Source organism: Besnoitia besnoiti, chromosome VII, assembly GCF_002563875.1.
Source record: "Besnoitia besnoiti strain Bb-Ger1 chromosome VII, whole genome shotgun sequence".
In the NCBI taxonomy this organism is placed as follows: domain Eukaryota; phylum Apicomplexa; class Conoidasida; order Eucoccidiorida; family Sarcocystidae; genus Besnoitia; species Besnoitia besnoiti.
The window spans coordinates 742168-768113 of NC_042362.1; the positions used below are offsets into that span (position 1 = coordinate 742168).

The window sequence follows — 25946 nt, forward strand, 5'->3', positions numbered from 1 at the left end:
GGCAAGCCGTATCTAAGAGGATCTCACGATCCACGGGTTCGGAATTTTCGTGTTGCATGCAGACGCAAACTGCGCTGCAGCAAAGACGTCGAAACAGACGTCGCACAGTCACGAAGCACAGCATTTCCTGCCGACGAACTCATGACAAGCATGCTACTTCTTTTTCCTATCAACCGCAGGTGTGCAGCCCGCGGTGCTCGCGTTCCCCACGAGCCGCGTTGAAAAACACGCGAAAGTATCCCCGACAAGACCAGAAAAACATCAGCCGCATCGCTTGAAACCGTTGCGAACATGATTTGTCTTCTGCCGCTGCGCAACGTCGGTAGCGGACGTTCCTAGCTCACATAGCCACACATCCCACGAAACCCAGCCCCTGGAAGAGTTCAAAGTTCCCCCGGCCCCAGGTCGGATGCTCACACCACCTTCGGTACCTTCTTCTTTCTGCAGTACATGAAGAGCAGAAGACCTTCGTTGACTGCAGCAAGAACCAGGCAGAAGGCGGTCATCGGGTAGAAGCTATTGTCGACACTGTAGCGCCTCATCGGGTCTGTCACGAGCGAAATCAGGCCGCCCACTGAGCAGAGGAAGCCGACCATTTTTCCCAAGTTTTCCGGCTGGAAGATCTCCGTGATGTAGCAGTAGATCTGGGAGACCAGGAAGGACATTTGAATTGCGATGAGGATTGAGATGACGTACTGCGAGGCGACAAAGCAGGGGATGCCCGGAATCAACACGAGAATCCACGACAACAGCCCGCACGAATTGCAGACCATCATCACCGGCACAATTCCGACCTTGTCTGTCAACCGGCCGAGGAAGATGCAAGGCACAAAGGAAAAAATTGAAATGATTTGGTTCGCCTCGTACGCACTGGGGATCAGCCGCTTCGACGATGGCGCGAAGAACAAGAGTGCAATCAGCACAAAGATAAAGTACGGAACCAGAGGCAAGAAAGACAGAGACAGGAAGTCGCGCTTCATGGACTCCACCGGCGACAACTTCTTCTGCACCGCGCTCTGACCGTCCCGTTCGCCGCTGGCCTCCACGTCTTCCTCCAGCGCCGCGCTCTGCGGCGCATCGGGTGCGGTCCAAGCCTTGCGCGGAATGATGAAAATCGCGACCAGGACGCACGTCCCCAGGCCGACGCCGACGTAGCCCAGCACCACGCCTCGGAAAGTCGCGCCCTCGACATTCAAATAGATCGTTCGAAGTGCAAGCCCGACGACGAAAGAAATCGACCTGAACGACCCGTAGACGGCAATGATCGTCCCCGCGTAGCCGGGAAACAGATTCGCTCCACACAGACACGGGAAGAAGGCCATGTCGATGCCCGCTCCCATGAACACTGCCGCCGGAACATACGCGCGGAAGCTCTCACACGACAAGCCAAAGAGCGTCCATCCCAGGAGGAGGCACGCCAAGCCTGCAAACGCCCCCAGCTTAGGACCTGCAAAATCCAGCATGATCCCGCCGAGCATGGCGAAGACAAAGTACGAACAAGATGCCACAGTGAACAAGTGGTTCACTGCAACCTCCTGGTCTGGGCATTTCGGTTCATGAGGCAGCGCGTTCGGAAAGAGGTCGCCCGGCTTGCAGTCCCACTCGAACGCGCCGGATTTGTAAAGCGTGTCTGCAATCGTAGTCCAGTTGAAAAAACTCGGCCCCGCCAAGAGGCAGTACACGCAGTACGCGACCAAAACCACCCAGCGCGACAAGCCAAAGGCCACGGTGGGTCGCGAGGACTTCACACTCTCCAGTTTACCGCTGGTTAGTGGTCCCCCCTCCTTTGTCGTTCCGCGCCCATGCGGGGATGACACTATTTCGAAGTTAGAGAGACTTGCGCCAGCAGCAGTCTGCAGACAGCACCGGAAAACAACACCCGCCAATTCGCTTCCCGTACATCGTCGGGCAACAACTTTTCCTTCAGTTTCCAACAGTTATGTTCTGTCAAGGGGGGAGCGGGGTGCGCCGTGGCGCAGCGCCACCCCCCCCCCTGTCTAGTGACGCCGACGCGTCGACGGAACTGCACTCACCGGTTGATTTAATGCATCCATCCTAGTGTCGGTTTTGTTCAGACTGGCAGTTTCGGAGCTAGCCGTCTTGCAGAGATCGGTCACATCGGTTGAATCCATGGTGGAGACAACTGCTGTTCATTCTCATTCCTCTGACTGAGGCGAACGTTTGTTCCCGTCGCACGCCGGAAACGAATGTCTCAGTCGAAGGGGTGCGTGAACGGGTTGCCGGGGGGGAAACACGAAGGAAAAAAACCGGCAAAAGTTTGCGCAGTTACGGCGGAAATTGTCTGCAGGGACTGGATCGCAAACGTCGAAGAGATGCAAGCTTCTGTGTATCTGACGCCTACTCGGCGCACGCGGGAACCGGATCGCTTGTGGGAAGCACCGCACGCAGTGGCGGGGGCCTTGTCGCGGAAGCAGCTTGGCAGCTCACGCCCAGGAGGCGCACGAGCACACTAATCGCCCCGCTAAAACAGCAGAGGGAAGTTGTCTGTAGCTTGTCTTTACGTTTTCTTTGGCCGAAAAACGTAAGCTGTTGACTCGGTGCACAACCGTGCAAAAATTTTGAGCAAAAGACTCTGTCCAAGGGCTGGGGTGGGAAGCGAGACCGCTCTCGCTCCCGACAGTGCAAAGAGTGTGTGGGATGCTAGATTGCACTGAACAAGCCGCGGCACACAGTGCACCCTGTGGTGGAAGTGGTTTTGGTGACCCCCGCGTGCGCGGAAGACTGAAACATACGCAAATGTATAAAACGGATGCTCAAGTTAAGGAGGCACGTCGCTCGACTGGAAACGTACAATTGTTTAAACTGAAGGGGTGTGCCGGTGCAGTTGGAGCAGGCAACGAAGCCCGTCAGAGCGGAGTCGTGCCGCGGGGCCGGAGAGAGAACCAAGTACCGGCATGCAGAGCGACTATCTTTCCGGCACCCAGACGCAGTGTGACGCGCCGCCATTGCTCCGCCACAGTGCAAAGGACACGCGGGTAGCGGGTATCCGCTGCAAAGTGGACGGGTCGATGCACTGAGGGGGTGCACAAGCGGATGCGGTCCTCTGGACGATGTATTCGGCAGTCTTGTCGCTCTGGGCGTCTCAGGTGCATCGCGGTGGGTGGGAAGAATGCCGTCTTCGATCAGGCTCCCCTACGCTGTCGAGAAGAAGGCCCTCGAAGATCGGTGCCGCCTCCAGAATGGCGAGTCGTCGCTGGCACAGCGCTGCGCTGAGGCGGGGGCTTGCGAGAGAGAGGCGAGGGAAAAGGGCGGGGAGTCAGAGGCGCGCACCGATCCTCGGCAGCGATCTAAACGGCCGGGGGTCAGTGGGAACCGTGTGGTAGCCGATGTTGCCTTCCTCCCCAGCTTCCTACTGCCAGGAGTGCACCCGAGACGGCCGTCACGGCCGCTCACCCACAGCAGGAGGGTGGTGCAAATGCTCCCACGGTCGTTGCCTACAGTCTCGACGCGTACATACATTCGTATGGGCACATGGGAGTATGTGGCTCTCATGACTGCTCAAGTTGAGATCCATACAGATTTTGTGCAGAATGGCCCCGCCCACCAATGTATGCAACTCAACATATCTTGTGCGCCCGCCATCGCTTCAGGCGAGTTTAAGCGCCGTCACGCCCCACCTAGGCGTCCGCCGAGCGTGCTGGGTGGATTGATCATTTGCAACGCGAAAAAAGTGGCTCCGCGCTGTCACCACAACTTGGCAGGTGTGGGAACGTGCGTGTTGTTCGACCCTAAGGCAAGAGTGCACTGCGACCAGCTGACCGCAGCTGGTCCCCAATCGATAGCGCCATCTCCAGTGTGGTGTCTATACGCGACTCATCAATTCGCCCCGTCGCAGCCGGGCGCGGGGTTTGAAGTCCATGTAGCTTCAGCACACGTAGCTTCAGTACACGAAGCTTCATCCGTAGATACGGACACGCGGTGCAAGCCAAACTGATGGTGGTGGCGTTGTGTGAACGGGCTTACACATGCAACAAAATGTCCCTAGCACTGCTTGGGCGAAATGATGTGATTGGCGTTTCATGTCAACCGCAGCCCTCCAACACATGAGTTTACCTGTGACGCGGAGTAGTCCTTTTTGTCGCCGTGCATCGTCTTGCTTCGGCGGGAGGACGTGACTACTTTGGACGCTTGTGACGCCAGGATGCCTCTGCGGAACTCGCGTAAGAACTGCCCAGCCTCCTCGCTTGCATGGGTGTGCATGCTGGCGGTTGGAGGTCCAAAGCAGTACGAAGGAACATGGCAGAGAGCGGAACCTCCTGTTTGATCTACCTCCCCGCTTGGTTGGGAAGCGAGGGGACAACGAGGCTGGCCGTGCGTGCGTGAGTTTTTGCTGATCCAATGTTCACCCACAGGCCTTGCGCCCCACCAGCTTTTTGTGATTCGCGGCTTTCCGAGGAGGTGACAGTTGACGAGCCTCCCCGGTAGGCCTGCACATCCTCGTACGCCACGAAATCGTAAGTACATGATACTTCTAACTGGTGGCTGAAATCCACGTCGTGATGTGACCACCACCAATGAATCTAGAGCTTCTGCTCGAAGTATACCTTTGTCACCATGGTCCACACCAGGACATCGTTCGAGTTAATACAGCCGAATAGCCTCTGCTGTCTCGCAAACACGGCGAACTGTATGCCCTCTTCTATTTCCCTCTGTAACCTCGCTCACCACCCTTGTCGCGGCGACTTGCTACACTTTCGTAGCGCTTCGGTGTCGCGTCGCTTCCGCGGTAGCGCTGTTGGGCTCTCCCAGCACAGAGGTAGAGCCGCAGCAACGGAACTCTACAGCAGGTTGCTTTATCGAAGACGTGATCCTGAATCAGGAAATGGCCCTCTGGACTGCCTCCGAAGCACGGCCCAACGTGTCGAGTCTTCTGCGGTGACTGCCACGCTCGGGAAACGTGTATTTTTCTCTCAAGCACAGCAAACACGCACAGACATGCCCTCTGTATTATGGTCAAGAACACGGACTATCCGCACTCTGGTCATTGTAGTTAGGTTCCAGCGTAGCTGTCGCGGAGGAGGAGAGGCGTCCATTGCAGCGCCGCCGACGCAGTGCGACGTGGCACCATCGTTCCCGCGGCAGCTACTCCTGAGGAACGGGTGGCAGGGGGGAGAAAGCTACTCGGATCCGAATCACGTGGTCATCCGCTACACTGGTCGGCCGCGGCTTCGTCCCGTACTGCGTTGCCTCTTCATTATAACGCTCTTTTCAAGAAAAGAGGCGAAGCGACAGCAGACATTTTCAGTCCGAGCAACGTACGCGTAGCCTACGGGGGTTTCACTGGCTGCTGTACCTGCCTTGTACGCGGGCCGCAACCAGATTTTTCGAGCAAGATTCAAACGCGACGGCATGCTGCATGCAAGACGGAACTAAGAATTCGCTCGCTGAATTCTTTAGTGAAGTGCGGTTTTTGGAGAGGAGGTCCGTACGGCTGTGGGTTCCTAGTCGTCATCGTTGGCAAATTTCCGTGCTAGCGTGACCTTGCGAGTGCGGACTTCACTCAATCGCGCTGCCACTGCTCACTTCTTTTGCCCAGCTGTGTGACCACACGGAGCCGCAGTTCCCACTCACGTTCCGAGATTCCATCGTGTGGTTGTTCCCTGCTTTTCTGCCCGCGCTTCTTTCTGTGAGCGGGGCGACAGTCACACCGACGTCGCCCTTCTTCATAAGGTGGCGGCTCACTGAGGCATGGAACGCCGTCGTGCCGCTGGCGGCGACGGCCACGCTGCGGCGTCGCGGTGTCGCCAGTGAGGAAAATGATGGATGTCCCCCAGATGTTGAGCTGCCATTGCCGGTGTTTTGACAGTTTGCGTTGGAAAAGGCGCTGTTGAAGCCGTACTGGTTGGGAAGGCTGCGAGCTTGGCAGTCCGCTGCTGTTTCTCGCTACGCGGTTCTCTGCGCAGTCTGTCCTACCTACAGGGAAGGCATTACGTTGATTGTCTGCCGAGTGCACCAAGTTGCTTTACAACGCCTCTGCAATGAAGGGATCCACCTTAGCTACCCCAGCAGCGGCGGCGGGAAGGCTCGGTCCGAGCCTCAGCCAGGGTGCCGTGGATAAATCGTCGGTTCGGACAGCGGACGCTGCCTGGAATGTAGGCTTCGTTGCCGTGGGAAGTCTCAAGTCAAAGGAAGTGGTTGACATTTTCTACGGCCGGTTGACCTCGAAGGAGAAGAGCGCAATTGCGCCGCTGTTTCCGGGAGTTCTGCAAACCGCCCCAAACGCCTCTGCTTCGGTGCGCAGGAAGTTCCCCGTGGAGGATGGCGGAGTCATGTTTCTGGCCTCAGATTCAACGGGCTCTTTTTTGTTTGGAGTATATGTACAGGACAGAACCTACCCAGAACGCGCTGCGTTTGCTTTGTTAACGGTGCGTCAAGCGAGTTCCGCCCATTCCCGCTGCGTCCCACGCGTGTCCGCGTAGCCCATTGCCCATACATCCCGTTTTTTCCACAGATACGTGCCTCCAGCCGTCGGTGTGCCTTTCAGAATGCTTCGACAAGAGAGACTCTGTCATATTTGCTCCCGTGCCACAGCCTTGCAGCGTGCCACGTCCGAGTTCATCAGGCTGCCGCCGTCGATTCAAACTGGACGCACACCGTTTCGTGGTGCGTCTTTTGAAGAGGGTGGAATTGCCAGTGCCGGCTGGTCTGCCTGAACGGTTGGATGCTTCTGTGTGCACAGGAAGTTCAGCAGTTGGTTTCAGAGGCCATTCAAGCCGAGCCAGCATGCGGGAAGAAACCGGGGCTGCTTGCAAAGCGAGTGCGTCAAGCTGTGAGGGGCCTCATCTCCAAGTTCGACCTGCCCGCCTCGGTTGACAAGACTGCAGAAGTACTCAAGAAGGTGGAGGATGTAAAGCTTGAGATGGAGAAAAACGTGCAAAAAGTGCTGCAGAACCAAGCGAACCTGGAGAGTCTCGAATCCAAAACAGATCAGCTTGCAAGCAGCGCCAAAACGTTCAAGCAGACAGCGGGCGACGTCAACAGAGCCACGTGGTGGCAGAAAGTCAAACTCACAATCCTGCTTGGCTTTTTCGTCACCGCTGTTGTCGCCTATCTCGTGTTCATTATCCTCGACTTTGTGCTAAATGCCGACAGATAGACAGAAAGGGCGGACTGCTTGCTCGCGGGCGGCGTCTGAATGGTGAGCAAGCCCGGCGCGAGGGCCCCAGTCCCGCTGTTATTCTGTCTCATGTACGCCACCCATTTTCCGATGCAAATTTGTACAGGGTGTTTTCGTGGACTTCGCATCGAGGCTTCCTTTTGGAGGAGTGGAGTGAAGTGCCCTCAGCGCGCGGCTCCGCTGTACGATTTGATGCGCGCGTTTGTCGTGTGTAGCGCTTTTTTTGTGGAGAATCATGGTTCATACATTGGGACAGGCGTTTTTCACGAGCCTGCACGAAGAAAAAGCTGACCAAGTTGGCGGGGCGTGTGCGTATACAGATAACGCCCGAGACCGGGAGGTTCATCTGAAACGTGCGGCGGGTGGGGTTCCTTGGTTAACTCAGAATGCAGGAAATCGTCGACGCGCCAGGCACTCCCTTTTGAAAACCGGCGCTACTTCTCCGCTCTGCGAGCCGTACTTCGTGTCGTGTCGGTCCCTGAGTATTTTGGTTTGGTTCATGTGGTATATTCGCGGTGCGACGAGCTTCTCGCTTTGCACTTGTCGAACAGGTATGTGGGCGAGGACAGTTTGAATTTTTCAAGGCGGGTGCAGAAATGCCAGTCGCGAAGGACAGGCCGAAGATGGCTTTGGCACGGGTCTGCCGGCTGCCATCTCATCTGGAAGCATCACACCGTCGTACCCTTCAAGAGTCAGCAGGTCCACGGCATTTTTCTGAGTTGGCAGGCAAGATCGGATGCCGTCTGTGCGCCTAACTGCGGGTTCCCTCGTAGTTTGAGAAAAGACCGACAGAACGGTCTGTTGCCAGGTTGCTGCATGACCTGCATCGTCACCTGACATCCTGCTGTACATCCGCGCGTGTGGGGGTTTTTCCATGGATTTTAGGGTTGTCTGTCGCACTGCCCGGGTGACCAGACGCATCCACCGTGCTGCTGAGCTCCTACGAAACGCGTGCCTTGCACATGCTCTCAGCCTACTCAGGCGCCGCTGCACAACCCTAGCTTCGCTCATTTGATCTAGATCATACCTGGTCTCAACGCGCAGCACTAAGACCGCCATTCTTGAGCCGATTAGCAGGCAATGAGGCGACATTCGGCGGAGCATCACTGTCATGCGCTGTGATCCGTCCGCGGCGTCGGGGTTGGTTCACGACTTGCAGCTGAGCTGCAGGATTTTTGACGGAAAACCATCCGCCTGAAGTACTGCGATCACTACACCTGCAACAGGAAAGCCTATCCTGGACACTTGACTCCGAGTCTGTACATTCTTTTAGTCGGCCGTGAGGCCTTGTATTCTTCGTGGGGTTCAACCATACTACCGTTTGATCTCTGTCTCTCTAAGGCTGAACTGGGTTGAAGCTCTGTTTAGCGGAAGCATGCGGCAAAATGTCAATCTACTGTAGAACGCCCGTTATATCGTTCAAGATCTGCAATTCAGGTCCGGCCTCCGCGAGCACGTAGCTAGCCATTCGCTCGCCCAGCCAGTCCGCAGGCAGGGCCGCCGAAAAAAAAACAAAAAGGGAATCGAACGAACAGAAGACGCAGGGAGACACGCTGCTAAATTGCACGGTCGCCAAAATGCAGTGCATGAAAAAACAATAAGTGAGCGCAGCGCTTCTCGACCTTCAAAAAAGACGATCGAGCCTCCGCTCGCGCGCGTGTGGCGGTACCCAAGCGCGGATGATAAGAACCGCTCCAACGATATGCATATGATATACGTATACATCACACTGCTAAACAGGTAGACTCAACATGCGTCGACATACCTACAGTTAGCTTCCTTCTGCAGAGGAACACGCCGTGTAACGCGGCATCCGACAACCGTGAAATCGCGAAACGAGGTGAACACAGGGCGACGCCAGCCGACGCTTCGGCGCCCCGGCGACCAGCGGCGGCTGCGGGAAACCGGAAAAATACGGAATCACGGGGTGTTGGAGCACGCAGGGAGAGAGGCTGAAATGCGAGAAAATCGAGGAAAATCTTTGGCGCAGGAAACCCGACCCATCAACCACCCGACTCTTCAGCCGCTGCCGGAGCTCTGTGGTATGTTCGTATGCATGCGCACGCGGCCTCGCAGTCTCAGTCGCACAAGCGCAAGCACAAACTCTTCCAAGAGGAGAAAAACACGCCAAACGCAGCCGACTCGACATAGCTGTCATCACCATATATATGTAAACCCACACATTATATGTATATATGTGTATGTGGCTTCCCGCGACGTGATCGCATGCCTGACGCGTGCGGCACAATTTTACCCCTTTTTCAAACATGAGGCCAAAGAACACCACGGCCTGAGAGGCTGCGCATCCCGTTTTTGCCTAAAGGACACGCCGTGGAGCGAGCGCAAAGAAGAAATAACCCCCGCCACAGACACTCTGGGGCGACCCCTAACTGGTATCTGCCCTTTTTCACCACCCGTTTCACAGGCTTCTGCCTCTCAACTCGCGCTGTTTTCTTCGCGTGCTTCCACCCAGCCCCTCCTCCGGAACGTCTCTTCTTCGCTTCATCGCGATCTCTCTCCTCTTGCGTTCCGCCCCTGCCGCGGCTCTCGCGCGGTTTCCTCGCGACCGGCTACCGCGCCTACCGGTATTTTTTTGCTGCTGCATGTCTGCCGGTACTAGGCCTTCTTGCTCTCGGCGGCCTGCGCAGCGGCGCGCCTGCGCGTCTGAATCTGGCTCTCACGCAGCACCGCCTGGCTGCTGCCGACGTCGCAAGCAGCCGGATGGGTCTTGCGTCGAATGTAGAAGCAGGTGATGTCGAGGTGGCTGCAGATCGCGGTGATGGTTGAGAGCAGGAAATCAAAGAGGTAGGAGAAACTCCACAAACTCAGCGCGAGCAGCACCCAGGGAATCACCTGCGCCTGTTGATCCCGCTGCGTCTCCGAGAGCGGCGAAGAGAGCAGCGCCGCGAGCGGAGAGGACACGTTCGGGCACGCCAGGTAAAAGTAGACACTCGTCAGGTAGAACGGCACCGCAGGCCACTGAATCGGGTAGAAGCGGAGCTGAGAAACCGACACACAAACCACGCAAAGCCGCCGCGTCAGGACCCACGCGCAGAACAGACGAAAGTCTACCTGCGCCGCGAGGCCTGCCCCAGTTGCGGACTCGGAGTCCACGCGCGCACCAGCCTCGAGCCGAAGGCCCTCGTGGAGCAGCCTGTTGACGTAGAGGTGGAATGGGAAGATCCACGGAGACGCGGAAAACGAAACAGACGCGCACCGGGACTCACACGCCAGAGAGTCCGGCCGAGACGAGGCAAACCGCGGGCAAACCGGAAGGCGAACGAATACAGCACAGCAGAGGAGGATGCCGCAAAGCCTTACCCTGCAGGTCGCGGAAATGTTCATTCTGAGCACGACGATGGAGGAGTTAATGACAATCAAGCAGTAGCAGACTGCGGGGTGCGTCTGCATCAGGCCTGCGGAAAAGAGACCGCAGATAGCAGGAATGGGGGGGAGTGGGCGACTCGCGCGCTGTCTTCAATAGGCATCGCCTCGAGGGAGGGAAAAACAACTTTCTTTCATCATCTCATCCTTCCTCCGTCTGGCTCACCGGAGCAAAAGAAGGCGAATTGAAAAAGCACGTGGGAGAAGCATCCAACCAGTTGCGCTGCGAAAAAAAGGACAAAAATCCCAACAGTCGCGCGCGAGCCGTGTTAGTCATCTCACTGCGACCGCGTCTTTCGAGACTGTTCACGAAGGAACGCCCTCACACACGATTCACACGCGCGAATTCACCGAAAAAAAGATGCACAGACATGAACTCCGACACACACACGTAAGGAGTCCACCTTCGCCCCGCACGCATCTGTTTCCGCGCGACCTCCTCGTGAAACAACCACAGGAATACCAGTAATATAATAGCAACAACACCAAACTATGCATACAATAATAACAAAAAACATAGTGCAACAACAAAACCAAAACAGCCGTACAATAATAATGAACACAGACTAGAAATTCGAGTCTAGCAGGAAACCTACGAATGGCTTGTTTCTTGTTATGCACGAGGCGGCAGCCGTTGAACACGTCAGACAGCAGCATGTAAATGAGCCTGGGAAAAAAGCAGTGGAAAACAACAGATTTCCATTGCAACACGACAGTCTAGGGGCAGCCAGATACGGAAAGCCTAAACCCTAAACTGAGGACAAGCGCGGTTTCTCAGGGCTGAGGACTTCCGCCGCACAACCACGCGCACAAACATTCTTGGAGTGGAGTCTTGCCCCATTACGAACCGTAGAGGCGCGTAGACACGCAGATGTACGGAGTTACATATATATATTTATACATACATATACATAAATCTATGTACATATGCATATATATATTATATGTACGTATACACTATATACTACATATACACTATATACTATACAAACACTATACACTATACTATATATATACAGCTGCATATGCTGAGTACAGAACCGACTGCGTGATGCAGCAAAACGGATCTGCGCGTCTTTTTCGCGGATGCGGGCTCATGGCTCACAGGAGGTAGAACGGAGTGGAGATGATGTACTGCATGGGAGTGTCAAGAAGGACGCTGGGGACGAAAGCCGTGGCTTTTCTGAAAAAAACAGCGACAAACAGAGAAAAGCCAAGAAACTCAAACTTGGTAAGCCGCGTCCACTGACCCCACGCACACTCGTTCAAAGAGAGAGAATTCAAACCTACGCAAATCCCATAGACAACCTGCAGTTGTCTAACAAAAAACGAGCGAACAAATCCCGAACGGCATCACGCCGCGCGTACATGCACACTCCGTGTAAAGATCACGCCACCGCACTCTTCTGCGTGCCGGTTTCATCCACTATTTATAACCAGACTTTGAAGACTCCCTTCCAGGCGTGTGAGAGACTGCAGCCGCTCGGGGCTAAACGCATGCGTACTCAACCACAGATGCGCGTAAAAGCAGGGCTCCAAAGCATGTGCATACATGAATAGATCTAATTATACTTATATGTGCTTATATATATGCCTTGACAGAACGACGTGCGACTCAGCCAGATACATACACATATTGATTCTACGCAAGGCAAGGTTGCAACTCGTAAGACGGATAGATGGACGAAGCCGCGCAATTCCGCACTCGAGGCATACCCGAAGGCGGTCTCCAAGCACTGGCCAAAGGTCAAGAGGAAAATGTCGGACCCAAAGATTGCGCCCAGGAGGCTCACGCCCATCGTCTGCATGCGGACAGAGAGAGAAAAAACTGCAGTCCAACTCCACGCAAAAGTGAAGCCGTGGGCGGCAACGCACTCGCCACGACGCACTACACCCAGATATACATATATGAATATACTGACGTGTGTAAATATGCGTGGACATCGGTGGACGTATTGAGAGACACTCGAGCTTCTCGTTGAGCGTCTGCAGGGCGGGGTATGTCTCTGCGAGGCGGTGCGTCCGCTTCCTCGCAGCAGTTCAGTTCCCTTATATACTACACACAGGCGGGTGGCTGATGAACTTCCACACACGCGCAAGGGTATGCGAGGCTCGCAGCGAAGAGCTGAGCGGAGCGAAAGGAGAGAAGGAAAGCCGAGACCTGCGGTCGACTTACGACGAGTTGTCCCTCCGTAACGCCCGTGACGCCGGTGTGGCAGCGGTAGACGTGGAAATGAATCTCCCACCACTGCGCAAATGCAAAAAGTCGCAAAAGATACTTGCAAATTCAAGAGGCCTCTGCTACCTGAAACGCATAGTGTAGCCGCTGTGAGCGAGGCTACACGAAAAAAACACTCACGCGGGCAAAAAAAAAATCGCACAGCATGCACATAATTACGAAGGCGCACCCAATCGCGCCAGACATGCGTTTGCGCATGCAAGTTCATTCTGTCTCTCCGTCGATCTCCCTCATGCGCACAGAAAATCAGAAAGCGACTGGAATGCACCCCGAAGCGCAGATGTTTATGCAACGCACGAACATATCCGATTACGAAATGCGAGTGAACGCCGACCGGATGCTCCCCAGAGAACCATCAGACACCCTGTTTTCTTCAAACACAGCGCGGAAAAAAAACGGCGAGTGAAATCGGTCTGTGCTCACCGAGTAGATGAACATTTGCATCTGCAGAATCGCGAGGAGGAGATAGGAGAAGAGGCAGACGCCCATGCGCGCCATCGCCGCGTTGATGAACACTGCGAAGACCTGAAAAACCATGCACCTCCGCGTCACACAACTCTGCCTCCCATTCTGACGCCTTTCCTCTCCTCCACACGGGCGTCGTTTGCCTCTCCATCTACATTCATCTCGCAACTGTGGTTTCTTAGTCGCCGAACGGTTGGCCTCTAGATGATGATTACAGGCATCACTTGAGCCGCTGCCAACACCGCTGCGGCTCGACAGCATCCCCCTTGCCCCCTCCACCGTGAGCGCAGGCCGCGATCGGCTTCCGCACGAGGAAACTCGGTTTGGACGGCGTTTCAGCGACTTGTTTCCCCCCTCACCGTGCTGAAGGAGTCGCAGCCGTGGTCAAAAAGCTGTCCCAGGGGACTTGACGAGTTCGTTCGCCTCGCCTGCTTGCCGTCGATCGCGTCAAGAGTCTGAGGAGAGCGTAATTCCCTCACACATGAAGCGACTGAGAAGGTAGCCGTGATGCTGATTCAAAGACACTGAACTCGCGTGCGAAGCTGTTCCCCTTGTAACTGTATGACTCAAACCGAATAAAAAGAGACACTAGAGTTGGTAGAAAACTGAAAATGACTCCGACTCCTTGAGAAATACCAAACTACCAGTAGCCAGTAGCAATCAAGAAGGCCGTACTGCATACCAACATATCACTTTCTAAGTAGCGGTCGTCTCTGGACAAACGATCCATGAGGAAGAACTAAAAAACGCCTCTAAACGAGGCGTGAAGCACTGACAGCGTCAACGCCGCCCTCGGGGCTCGCTACCCTTCCCAGATAGGCAGATCCACGTGCCGCATGCAGCGCAGAAAAATCCACAGGTACGCAATCTATCCAGATGAACGCGGCAGCGACACGTTCATTTGCGATAGGATGCAGAGGCCAAGGCGCATCGCAGTCTGCGCCCTTGCAAGCGCAGATGGAAAGAAGAAAAAAAGCATGCAGGCAAGCTCCCCCAGGCAGGCGAAGGCGGTTTCCTTCACGCCATAAAGAAGAAAAGCGAGAACAAACGCACATATGGTCACGGAAGCGACACGTGAAGACTCGCTGCGCCGAGGGAACTTCACCGCTTTAAGTGGCGAGAAGCGCGGCCTCTCAAAGCTTAGCGAAGAAGCGGGACGTCAAGAGAGCGACCTGAACCCTAAACCCTAAGTTTGAACGTACCTGGTAGAAGAAGAGAAGCACGCAGATGAGCAAGTAAATCCAGCGCGGCGCGGGTTCTTCCAGGTGAGGCATCCAGACGGCGACGAGGCTCATGCACATCACCGTGCAGAGGAAGCCAAGCAGCGTCAACACGTTTGGGCTGAGCCACTGTGAATGGAAAACAAAACAGAAGACATGCACAGATGACCGCGTCCTGCACACGCGCAGAGAAAAGCTCGCAAGAAACGATGCTTCATGCAGCAGCACCCCCAGGGGCGAGGCATCCCGACAGGTCGACAAGAAGTCGCTGAAAGCAGACACGAAGATTTGCGGGCGACTGTAGAAAAAACCAACAAACAAGCAAGCCTTCCCGCGCCGAAGAACTCGCGGGAGAGTGGACGCCTCCAGAAGAAAACAAGGGAAGAAAGACGCGCGGCAGCGACAGAGAAAGAAGGGAAGGGCGACAGACAGAGGGCGCAAGGTGAGCAAAAGCAGAAAGTCGCGAGGCAATGAGAGCGGAAGAAAAGAAGAGCGACAGTTGCAGAGCGCAGGGTGAGGAAAAGGGAACCCCGCCATCGAGGCTTCGGAGGAGGGAGAGAGAAAAACGGCGCGACGGGCGCGGAGGGAGACAGTCAGCGGAAGCAGACGCGCGGGCAGACGGCATCCCGCGGGCGTTTGCCCTTCTCCGCCCGGCGGCTCCGGACGCTTTGCGTTCGCTTACTAGGGGAAGCTTGCTGGCGACGTATTCCCACCATGGATTCAACAGTCGGTCAATTGGCGTGCTGCCTGCGCCTTTGTACTCGTAGCGGCGGAGCTCCTCGAGCCCTTCGCGGGTGATGAAGCAGCCGAACCACCCCCCGACCATCATTTTCAGCAGAAAGGAGGAAACTGGGGCACGCGCGGAACCTCGCGCAGGACGCGGAAGGCTGCGTCGCAGCGCAGAAACAGAGGGCACGCAGAGGGAGATATACGTGAGGCCGTGGATCCGGCGCTGGCTACTCTGAAGTCAGCTTCACTGGCCCCGGGCGGCGAGGCGAGCCATTCCTCTAGTCGACAAGCGAGAAGGCGCAGAGTGCGACAGAAAGAAGGAAGCCGAAAAGAAGGCCGCGCGACAGCCGGAGCTGCAGGCTACCTGGGAAAGCGCAACGGGGGATGCCGAAGAAAAAAGTTGGAAACGAGGCGCGCGGACGGGACGCTGGGCGCGGCGAGGGAGAATCGAAACAGAGGACGCGAGGCGACCGGAGAGCAAGCGAAACGGGCAGAGGAGGTTCGAGGAAGACGAGAATGCGCAGGAAATGCAACAAGGAAAAAATCTAGTTAAAAGGCAAGAGTGCAAGGCAACAGGGACCGGGCTCGGGTTAGATTCGCAGACTGGTAGACGAGCGGCCCGGAGGGAAACACGACGAAAGGCTATCTCAGAGTTCCTTCTAAACTTGGAAAGCGGACCAACGGAAAAGACACGTGTGTGTCGAACGGAGAAAAAGGAAACCCGTTCCTTCTACGTTGAAGTATGCGTTTCACGGAAGACAAACGGGAAACGCAGATGCCGCGCGCAGCCGACAGAAGACAAGGCGAGAGACAGAGCAACGTGCCGCCGCAACGGCGACGAATTGAAGAACACAACAACAGAAGACGAAACCGTTAGTCGCAGGCGATTTCTCATGCGAGGGAGATAAAGAGGAGCCGCGAGAGGCAAAAAACCGTTCGTTCTGCAGAGAGAAAGAAATCCCGCGGGCTCGCTGTGCGGACGTGGTTTACCGGCCGACAGAGCGGCGAGGAGAGAGGAAGGCGGTAGACAGCCGGTTTGTAAGAATAACAGAGGACCAAGAGGACAAGAAAACGCGGAAAAACCCAGGAAATCCGTACTCCGCGGGACGCCGCAGGACGCGAGAAGCCAAACGCTGACCTGAGGCACGATCGACCGCTGAAAAAGCGAGAGACAACAGCGAAAATCACACGCGAGCAGCCAAGATGTGCCGCCCCGCGCCTGCCTCAGCGGTTGAGTGACTCCGCCACGTTCCCCTCCCTCTACGTTCCTCATTTAACCTGCCACGCGGGGCGCCTCGGCACGTCCAGAAGACACGTAACGCATCACAATGCGCAGACTGTCAATGCGAGAAACCCGCGACTGACGTCGCGCCGCCTCAAAGAGTAACGCAGCTTTGCACTCGTGGCGTTTTCTCTGCTTCGCGCTGCTCTCGCGCGCCAGAGAGACTGCAGAGTGACTGCAACCTTTCGAGAAGGCCATCAGGGAACGAGACAGCCTCACCTGTCACTGCCGTCTGTCTCAAGGCTCGATTCGGCTGCCTGCGACGCCTGGCTTCTGGCTCCCCGCTAGCGGCGAGATTCACTGTCGAGCCTCCTGCTTCTCAGACGGAGCGGCAGTTTTGTTAAATTGACTCACGAGGCACCGCACGCGAAGCACGTGGCACTGTCTTTCTCTTTTGCAACTCCTTCCGGAAGCGGCTGCCGCCTGCGCCCATTTTCGCTCTGCCTTCCAGACAAGCAGACAAATGCATGTCTTGAACAGACGCGCGCACGCGACAGGCGCGCCGCGCAAACCTAAATGCGAGGCCCGGTAGCTCCACCGATAGAGAAGTCTCACACACGCGGCACTGCTGTAGAGGTTTAGCCGGTTCCCGTTCCAACCTGGTCAGGGCGCGGCCTCTCAAAGAGTCAGCAGACAGGGCTCGCCTCTGGTGGTCGCGGTATGGCGCCCGTCCCACCGCTCGGCGCCTCCACGCCTCAAAACGTGAACTTTTGAGTCAAACGTGTGCAGATGACGATCGTGGGCGGGTGAAAGGGGGGGGGGGGGCGATTCGCTGAGGGGTTTCTGTTTTCGCTGCGGCACCGCGGCCGCCGCAGTGCGGCGCATGTGGTTGCGGCGGAAATACTCCAGCGTGCTTAGAAGTAGAGGGTGTAGTCTCTGCTGAGCGACACTGCAGTCTTCAGGGAAAACTACTTTTCGCAGATCGTAGAAACGGGACAGTGCCTCCTGCCCAAATACTATGCAAGGCACATGCATATCGATCCCATATATGCATAGATGTCTATATACACATATAGAAATCCACATGTGTATATTGTATGTATATTATACATACACATATTTAATTATATATATATATATATATGCAGGTCCTTCGAGCTGTACGCGGGACTCCACTTTACACACTGGACGCGAAGCGCGAGGTCTCTGCGTCAGCTCATTCTGGCTCGGTTCAGCAGCGCAGAGGCGAGATCCCTCAAGGCAGGTATTCATCTAATTTACGCGTCTTTAGATACGCATTCGTGAGAAGGGCGCCACCATCTAGACAAGCGCGCTCTTGGATGCGCGAGAAGGCATGCTTCCCCCAGCCAAACAAAAGGGGAATTCCGCCCTTTTGAGGGAACAACCATCTTCTGCTGAGATTCTCTCTGTCACGCACGCCACCCCTTCACGTTTCTACGCACGCACATCGACCGGAGCTCGCAACTGTCAAGCTCCACTCCGCTGCCCTACGTTTCCTCAGTCCTGGTGCTTTATCGCGTCCACAGACGTCGCCTGGGGGCCGCGTACTCTCTTGGTTGACGCATGGCGCCTCCTCTGTGCGCTGGAAGGGGACTTGAGCCGCAGGCAGCCTTGAGAAAATAAAATGGCCTGAGGCACCGGCGCGTCGCTGACGCCAGTGTAGCGGCTTGCCCAGGCCGTCGCCTCGGTGATGCACGCGCAGTATACGCTTCCCATCAAGCGCGGAAGTGGAGAAAACCGAGTCCGCACTTTCGAGCAACTCTGGCGGGCATGCTTTGCAAAGCGAGGAGATAGCTAGTTGCGGCTCCGGAAGCGAAAAATCGATGTGCATGCGCTCAGAGATTCGCGGCGTGTGTCTCTCCGAGCGCCTTCTGCGCCACTTTCTCTCTCTTCTCCTCGTTTTCTTCTTGTCTTCTTTCTGGCGCTGCCTCTCTGCGCCCTTTCTGGTCTGCCTCGCTTCTTCTCTCAGTGTGGAGCTTGCTTTCTTTCTGCCTCGCATGCGTTTTTCCTTCGCGGAGGCGGACGACACGCGAGAGTGTGTGTGCGGCGCCGCGCCGCCCTTGGCGGAGATTTTTTCTCATTTTTTCCCTCTTGCTCGTGTTTTGAGGACACTAGAAGACTCGCGCGTCTTCCCTGTTCACGCGGGCTTCGTGTGAGGCGACTGTCTCGTCTTTGGCGACAGACGCGGTGCGCCTCCTCGGGCGCAGGTGCGGCCTCTCATTCGAGGCACCGCGACCGCGTCAATCGCCTCCGGTCTTCCGTTTTCCCTAGGCTCCCATTTTTTTGTGAGTTGGCAAGCGTCCAGAAGCTCCACACGTCCGCGACCAACACCTTCGACCTAATACGGACGACGAGGACTCTGTCCGCAGCAACTGTGCAGTGTGCGCAGCTTTGATTAAAGATACACTTCTCCCTCTCCCTCTCTCGGCGGCATCTCGTCCTGCGAGTCAGATCCACAACCGCAGAAAACGGGCTCACGCTCATCTGCGCTTCAGGAGTCTGTGCCTGTCGCTGCGTAAGCCGCCGCGCACGTATAGGGGCGCGTGCGTCTATACTATACTGGTGTGTCGAATCATGCATGCATAAACGCATATACACGATATGCATATATACATATATATATGCAGACGGCACTTCTTTCTTTTGTTCGCGACGAGAGGGGCGCGCTGGTCTGCGTCTTGAGTGTCACTCGGGCGTTACGGTGCGCTGCGTCACGCCTCTTTGCTCTCTAGATAGGGAGTTTTTAGTTGACCTGCGAAGAGTACGGCGCTGCGCACATTGTCTCAGCTGAACGGGCGCGCGTATCTATCTACACTTCAGCGCGGCGCCAGCGGTCCCGCAACGAGGGCTCCCAGGGAGAAGAAAGCACATCGTTTTTCGTCTTCTTCGTTGAGATGCGTCCGCTCTCTGGCACCGCGTTGCACGCCCTGGGCGGCGCGTCTCCAGGCCCTCCAGGTCTGCTCCTTCCGCTGTTTCTCTTTCCCCATATCTCTCAAGAAAAATCGCATCCAAGGGCGCCGCTCCACGTCGCTCCGTTCTCGGTTTTCGCCGACACGTACACCTCGAACTCGCGTGTTCCGCCTCCTTCTCATCCCTCAGCCTCCCTCCTCCGTTCTCGCTCTTCGCTTTCCTTTCTCGACTCCGAGCCGCTGGTGCCGCTTTCCTGCGCATGTCTCTCTCCCGCGCCTTTTCTGGCGCCTCTCAGCAGCCGAGCTTCCTGTGTCTCTCCATCGTCATGCGTCGATCGTCCTGCTCGTCTTCAGCGCGCGGCTGCAGGCGACGTCGCAGCGCGTGAAAGCCGCGCGAAGAAGGGCTCCTTCCTCTCTCACGAAGTCGCACATGACCGCGCGACGCTCTCGGCTCTTCGCTCCGACTGCGGCCCGCTGCGCGCTGCGTTGCGCGGAGAGTCGGGGCAAAGACGAGACGCGCGGAGAGAAGGAGGTGCTGCTGCCGGAGGCTCCGGCAAGGAGCGTCGAAGACGCTCAGCGAGTGCAGAGGCGAAGAGCCGCGTGCGTGCGCAGGTGTGTCGCCGCAGCAGCGCGCCTTACGGCACTGCCAGGAGATACGACGACTCTTTTGTGAGGTCTACGGGGCTTTGTGCCTCTCCTCGCCCTCCACATGCATCCTTTCTTGACTCTCGCCTGCGTGCGTTTGCTCTTCCCTCTTCGTGCTCGCCTCCCCGGGCCTCGCCGTCGCCTCGCGCATGTCCCGTCGTGCCCCCCTGTGCGTCTTCGGCGTTCCGCGCTTCTCCCCGCGCCTCCGCGCGCCCGTGTCTTGTCCCATCGCCTTCGTTGCCCTCTCGGTGCCCTTCTGCGTGCGCGTCTCTCTCTGGTCTCTCTGTCTCCGGTCCCCGTTCCGTCTTTTCCGCTGATTCCGCGCGCGGCGGTTGCAGCGGCCGCCGCGCAGCTGCCCTCGCCGCGGGCGAGCGCGGCAGTCTCGCGCTCAGACTTCGCTTCTTCGCTCGCGAAGGGCGCCACGGAGAAGGGTGGCGGCGGAGCTCTGCGCCTGCAGCCTGCGACTCAGGGGCGGTGAGGGCTCTGGCGACTGCGAAGGCGAGGAGCGAGCAGGCTTCTGCGTGCCTCGCAGCGGCAGACAGCGCAGAACGAGAAGATGCACTTGAGCGGGGGCGGACGAGCAGAGTGAGGCCGTCGCAGGGGAGAAGAGGACGCTCGCAGGCTGCAAGCTGTACAGACATGACGGGCGCCCGCAAGAGGGCGAGTTCACCAATTCCCAGGGGCTGTCTCTGCACACCTACACCTGGTGGCCCTGTAGATGCAACACGTATCTGGAGGCCCTGAAGAAGGGAGAAAACTGCGGAGGCGATGGACTCCCCGCCACGTCTACGCGCTCTTCGACTCGATGCGCGTCTTCAGAGAGGCCGGGCGGGCGCGAGGGAGAGGCGCCGCGGGCTTACCGCATCGGCGAGAGGGGCGAGCTCCAGCGAGACGCGGCGACAGGCCGCATTGCGTGTGCAGCGTGTCAAACGCCCATTGACGGAGTCATTCTCCTCGTCCACGGCTACGGCGAGCACTGCCGGAGCCACTTTTTGCAGCGCCTTCAGGACCTGCCGCGCGCCCGCCCTGCGAGCCGCGACACCTCTTCACGACTCTTGTCAGCAGAGAGCGACAGGTCACGTGCCTCGCGCGCGTCTTCCGCCTCTTCGCCCTCCCCTTATGAGTCCTCCTCTGCCGACGGTTCACCGGCGGATGTTTCATCGGCGGCCTCGTCTTCTGTGGACGCCCCCTCCTCAGACTTGCCTTCGCCGTTCGCGCCAGCCGCCTCGTCTGCGTTGCTGGGGCGGCTGTTTTACGAGGGCAGCTGGGTGCACGGGCTCAACGCGCAGGGCTTTCTCGTGGTCGGCTTCGACCTGCAGGGTCACGGCCTCAGCGGCGGCTGGCGCGGGCTGCGCTGCGTGGTGGCGGAGCTCGACGACTTTGCGCGCGACGTGCTGCAGTTCGTCCTGCTCACGCAGCGGCGCTTCGCGGTGCCGCCAGCGGGCGCCCGCGAGGCCTCGGACTTCCCCATGCACGTCCTTGGCCTCAGCATGGGCGGCTGGGCGGCGGCGCGCGCCCTCGAACTCGCCGCGTGCCCAGCCACGCTCCGCGCGCTCCAGAGGCCGCAGCGCGACCCGGGCGCCGACGAGTCCGCGCCAGAGGGCGACGCGGACGCGGCGTCGCAGGGGTGCTGCGCGGCGGACGTGAGTGGCGAAGGAGGCGAGCCCGGAAGAGGCGAACGCCGGCCGAGCGCCTCCGGCGTTTCTCCTGTGGCCTGGGCGGCGCCCGACGCGACCCGTGGGGCGCGTAGACCGCCGGGGGACGGAGAGACGCTCGCGGGGTTGCCAGCGGAGGACGAGTCGGCGACAGCAGAGACGAAGGGCGCAGTCGCAGCTTCGAGGACAGGCGAGCGGGCGCCGGCGTCGGCGGAGCTCCGAGAGCCTCTAGGAGAGGCGCGGCGGGCCTTAGGCCTCACGGGGCTCGTGCTGCTTTCGCCGATGTTTGACATGGAGAGGCGGAAAGCCAAACTCAAATGGGAGCTCGCCAAATACGGGATCCTGCCTCTCGCGGCCTTCTTCCCCGGAGTTCCGCTCGACCTCTTTGCGCCGTGGCGCCGCCTTAAGAAAGACCGAAGGAGAAAGGTGAGTGCGCCAGCGAGTTTGCGCGCGCGGGCGCGGTGTCGACCTCGGCGGCGTCATCCTTTCACAGGCAAAAGCGCCTGTGAGTACTCACGCATGTGCTCACATAGCAGGCCGCCCCTGTCTCTTCGGCTGTCGATCGAGTCCCCAGTGACGTCGCGTTTGTTCTCTGCGCCTCGGGCCGCAGCGCGTCCTGCCCGCCTGCCTGGACGTTTGCAGCAACATGCATGTGGGCATCCGGCTAGACACATTCAACAATATATAGGCACCTATATATTTATATTTGTGCAAATGAATGAGTTTTTTTATATGGGAAATGCTTTTCGCAAACAGCTCGGGCATGTAGGCCTTCGCGCCGTGGTGGTGTGGACGGCCTCTTTGCGTTCGCCGTGGGTGTCGCTAATTTTTCGGGTGAGGCCTCTTTTGCGGCATGCCGTCAGGTCATGGCGGAGTACGAGCAGCTGCGGCAGTCTTTCGAGGCCGACCCGCTGACGTTCAAGGAGTCGCCGCCCGGCGGGTTGGTCGCGGCGATCATGCGAGACGCGCAGCGGGCGCTGGAGGCGGAGGAAGTCGCCAAGATCTCGCGCGACAACGTGCAGAAAGTCCTCATTCTGCACAACGCCAAGGACTCGATCTGCGACATTGGCGGCGCAGTGCAGTTCTTCGAGCGCCTCGGCTCCCGGGGGGCAGCGGGGGAGGGCGTAGAGACGGTGGAGAAGGCGCTGATTATCCTAAACGTCGAGGCCACTGAGGAAGCCAGGCGCGACGCGGGCGCCAGGCGCGAAGGCGCGACGCAGCAGCGGCGCGCCTTCGAGGCCTTCCTTGCGCACGAGAGAGCGAGGCGGAGTCGGGACTGCGAAGCCGCGCTGCCGACGCGGCGCGGAAAGGAGAAGGAAGGCGACCCTGCGGACGACTCCCGGCGGCAGGCCTTGCAGCTGAAGGCGGACGGTGCCGAGGGAAGGCCGCCGCCGCGGCGTGCGACTGCCGGCGAGCGACCCGCAGGATCTTCCGCGGCTGCGGCGGCGGGGGGGAGGAGGCCGCAGAGCAGGAAGGAGACGTGGAGCAGCTGGAGAACTCGAAGGAGAGCGTCCGCTTCGTCGAAGGCGTCAACGTTTGGCACAACCTCGCCAACGAGCCGGGTCACGCGCGCGTGCTTGACCTCATTCAAGAATGGGTCGGCGGCGACGGCGAGCAGCCGCGGAGAGGCGGCGTCTGACCTCGCGCGAGACGAGGGCGGCGCAGGGGGGATGGGACGCTGGGGAGACGCAGAAGGCCTTGAAAACGAGGCAGAGAAAAGGAGACTGCATCCCGAAACCCCCGCAGAAACCCCTCGCAGAGTCGCAGGACGGCGAAGAAGAAAAATGGGGAGAAGTCACAAACTGAGAAGGGGCGATCGTGGGCGGGGCTAAGCAAACTGCCCAGACGCGTGTCAGGGAGCGGGGAGCGACAGCGGGGATAGAGGCCAAGAAGGAGCGGAGCGGAGGCGCGGAGAACCGGGAAAGCGATTGGAAAGAGAGAGAGGGGAGATCTCGATGCGGGGGAGAGACGAAGAAAAGATGATAAACGAGATCGCAAGGGAAATATCGGGCAGTCCGATGTCGGGAGAAGAGAGGATATGCGTCGCTGCGGCTATTCCGCATGGCATTTCGTCTGCTCGTGATTGAAAGCTACCGAGTCTTGCCCCGAAACGTACCGGCAGGTTCACGTTTGAACTGTCTGCGATTTTTGAGTTCTTTCTAGTGAGGTGGAAAACCGTCTCCGCTGGTTGCAACTCCGCAACCAGCGACTTTCCTGCCCGCCATAGCTCAAACGGTACATATGTATTTTTTTTATGTAAATATATATTCACTTGTTCATGTGTGGGTGTATTTGTTTTTATAAAAAAGTGATTCCATGCGGGCTTACGTTTTTCCGCGAAGGGCGGTTTAGGCCTTTCTCGGTGCATGAAAAGAGGCCGAAGAGCAGCGCGCGCCTCAGGGCGACAGCGTCGTTGATGCCTTGTTCGATCCCTGACTTCTGCGCGACACAGGCAGCTGGAGAGAGAGGTTTTCACAGTGCCTATCGTATCCTCTCATAGAATATTCAGACGCACTCGACTCCTCTTGTCCCTTTCTCTCTCTGTATACGCATATATAGATCTATATATACATAACCATATATATGTACGCTTCTACACATACATATACCTACGTCACTACAAGGTTGAATGTGGAGAGACAGGAAACGCAACTTTCGTTGGCGTTGCCGTTCATGTAGAGACGATTGTCACCAACCCACGGGCAGATGTGCTTCAAGGCATCTATAAAAACACACAGAAACTGGTAAATACATACTGTCTGCACGTTCACATACACGGATACTAGTCAAGATAGATTATATACGCATTCACATGCTGACGCATAAATATATATACATATTTGTATGTATATATATATATAGGCTGCGGTGGAGTAAACGAAGATGCAGGCCATTGCGCAAGGACTTACGTCCTCAGTGCCTCTGCGTTCATTCCACAGTTGCCCCGCTTCGTATCTGGCGTGGCGATGGTTTTCCGCCTGTTTCCTGCGCACGCGAGACTTTTCTGTTTTCGCGTTTTCCGCCTCAAGTTTGTTTTACTTGCCGTGCGTGCGCCGCAGCGTCTTCGCTCTAGACGTGCGCCAGATAACTTACCGAAAACTTCAGAACAAGCATCTCTGTTGCTCGGATTGCCTCAAGTCTCTCTCCTCATCCAGGAGAGCTTCTATGTGAGTCGCGGAGGTACCCGCATGCCTTCAACGTGCACTAGAGCGTCTGTCGAGGAGCCTAGAGTCGACCTCAGTGTCGTACTTCTTCTTGAAGCAGCCTGAGAGCTTGCGTCACCTGCGAAATTCCGTTTCTTTCCACTCAAATGGAATCCCGGCCGCGGCGCTGCTAGCAAGCCGCGGCCCGCGACGTGATTGTAGCCCGCAACGCGTTCAGAAGAGATTCTTCGCGAGAGTCGAGCTGCTACACATCCGGTCCGCGATCAAAATGTAATGGTTCTACGATTGAAGAGTCCCGCTTCGGGGGTCGTGGCCGTGTGCAGTCTGCGTCGGCTGCACATGGCGCAGAATCGGGTCGGCTTATAGACAGGGAGTCTGCGAACGGAGAAAAGATTACCGAAAAGGGGGTCTGCAAAGAGCGTAAATGCACACGTGAGACGCGATGCACATCGCAAGTCCCGCGGAAAAAGAGCGAGAATGGCGAGAACAAAAATTCATGCTCTGAAGTTGTCCGTTTTCTTCCTTCTTCCTCGGTTTTCGAAGCAGCAGACAAAGACAAGCGTGCGATGTACCGCCAGGGGATTGTCTGCCTTCTCTCTCAGTTCGCCTTCTCACTAAGCTCTCCTCTTGTTTGTTCACTTCCTTCGCTTTCTTCTCGCTCATCTGAAACAGCCACGTCGTCCAGCACTCGTCGATCCCTTCTCTCTTCCGCTTTGTGAAACATTTCGCCTTCCAGTCTCTCGGATTACTTCTTTGCCGGCTACCTGCGCAGGATCACCGGCGCGCGAGAGTCGGCAGTCCTCGCGGGAAAAATCCTTTGGCTTCTTCTCTGCTGTCTTCTTCGTCTCTCCTGTCCCTCTTTTCTCGCTGCACAGCGAGTGCGTGTCTGCTTCTTTCGCCATCTTTGGATCGCGCCTCAGCTGCCCTCTTCCCCCGCTGCGGTGTCTCTTCTCACCAAGCAGAAAACATGGCCCCGTCCTCATCTCGAGACGTCGCCGGGGCTCCGGAGGCCTCTGAAGTGGTGAGCGTTCCCTTTCTTCGGCTTCTCTTCATCCTTCTTCGTGTGCGCTGCTTTGTCCTTGGTATCTCGTATCCCGTTTCTAGTCGCTTTCATCTTTCCTGCGCACTGGCGACTCCGCACATCGCAGCTTCAAA

General features: G+C 57.3%; 4 protein-coding genes across 4 annotated transcripts; 2 read left to right on the plus strand and 2 right to left on the minus strand.

The window, feature by feature from the left end:
• Positions 1-413: 413 nt before the first annotated feature.
• On the minus strand, positions 414-2132 carry BESB_077020 (transporter, major facilitator family protein; the record flags this gene model as incomplete). The annotated part of the gene is made up of 2 exons (XM_029366063.1): positions 414-1853; positions 2034-2132. The coding sequence occupies 2 exons, from the start codon at positions 2130-2132 to the stop codon at positions 414-416; spliced, it is 1539 nt and encodes a 512-aa protein (XP_029217494.1).
• A 3867-nt stretch (positions 2133-5999) lies between these two features.
• Positions 6000-7117, plus strand: BESB_077030 (synaptobrevin protein; the record flags this gene model as incomplete). The annotated part of the gene is made up of 2 exons (XM_029366064.1): positions 6000-6386; positions 6701-7117. 2 exons carry the CDS (start codon positions 6000-6002, stop codon positions 7115-7117), a joined length of 804 nt encoding a protein of 267 aa, XP_029217495.1.
• Positions 7118-9754: 2637 nt separating this feature from the next.
• Positions 9755-15275, minus strand: BESB_077040 (CDP-alcohol phosphatidyltransferase superfamily protein; the record flags this gene model as incomplete). Its single annotated transcript, XM_029366065.1, has 11 exons — positions 9755-10138; positions 10460-10554; positions 10689-10745; positions 11119-11189; positions 11628-11705; positions 12239-12324; positions 12699-12770; positions 13185-13286; positions 13586-13681; positions 14429-14575; positions 15129-15275. 11 exons carry the CDS (start codon positions 15273-15275, stop codon positions 9755-9757), a joined length of 1335 nt encoding a protein of 444 aa, XP_029217496.1.
• Positions 15276-19312: 4037 nt separating this feature from the next.
• Positions 19313-23459, plus strand: BESB_077050 (uncharacterized protein; the record flags this gene model as incomplete). The annotated part of the gene is made up of 4 exons (XM_029366066.1): positions 19313-19931; positions 20311-20446; positions 20691-22053; positions 22491-23459. 4 exons carry the CDS (start codon positions 19313-19315, stop codon positions 23457-23459), a joined length of 3087 nt encoding a protein of 1028 aa, XP_029217497.1.
• Between the last annotated feature and the right edge of the window lie 2487 nt (positions 23460-25946).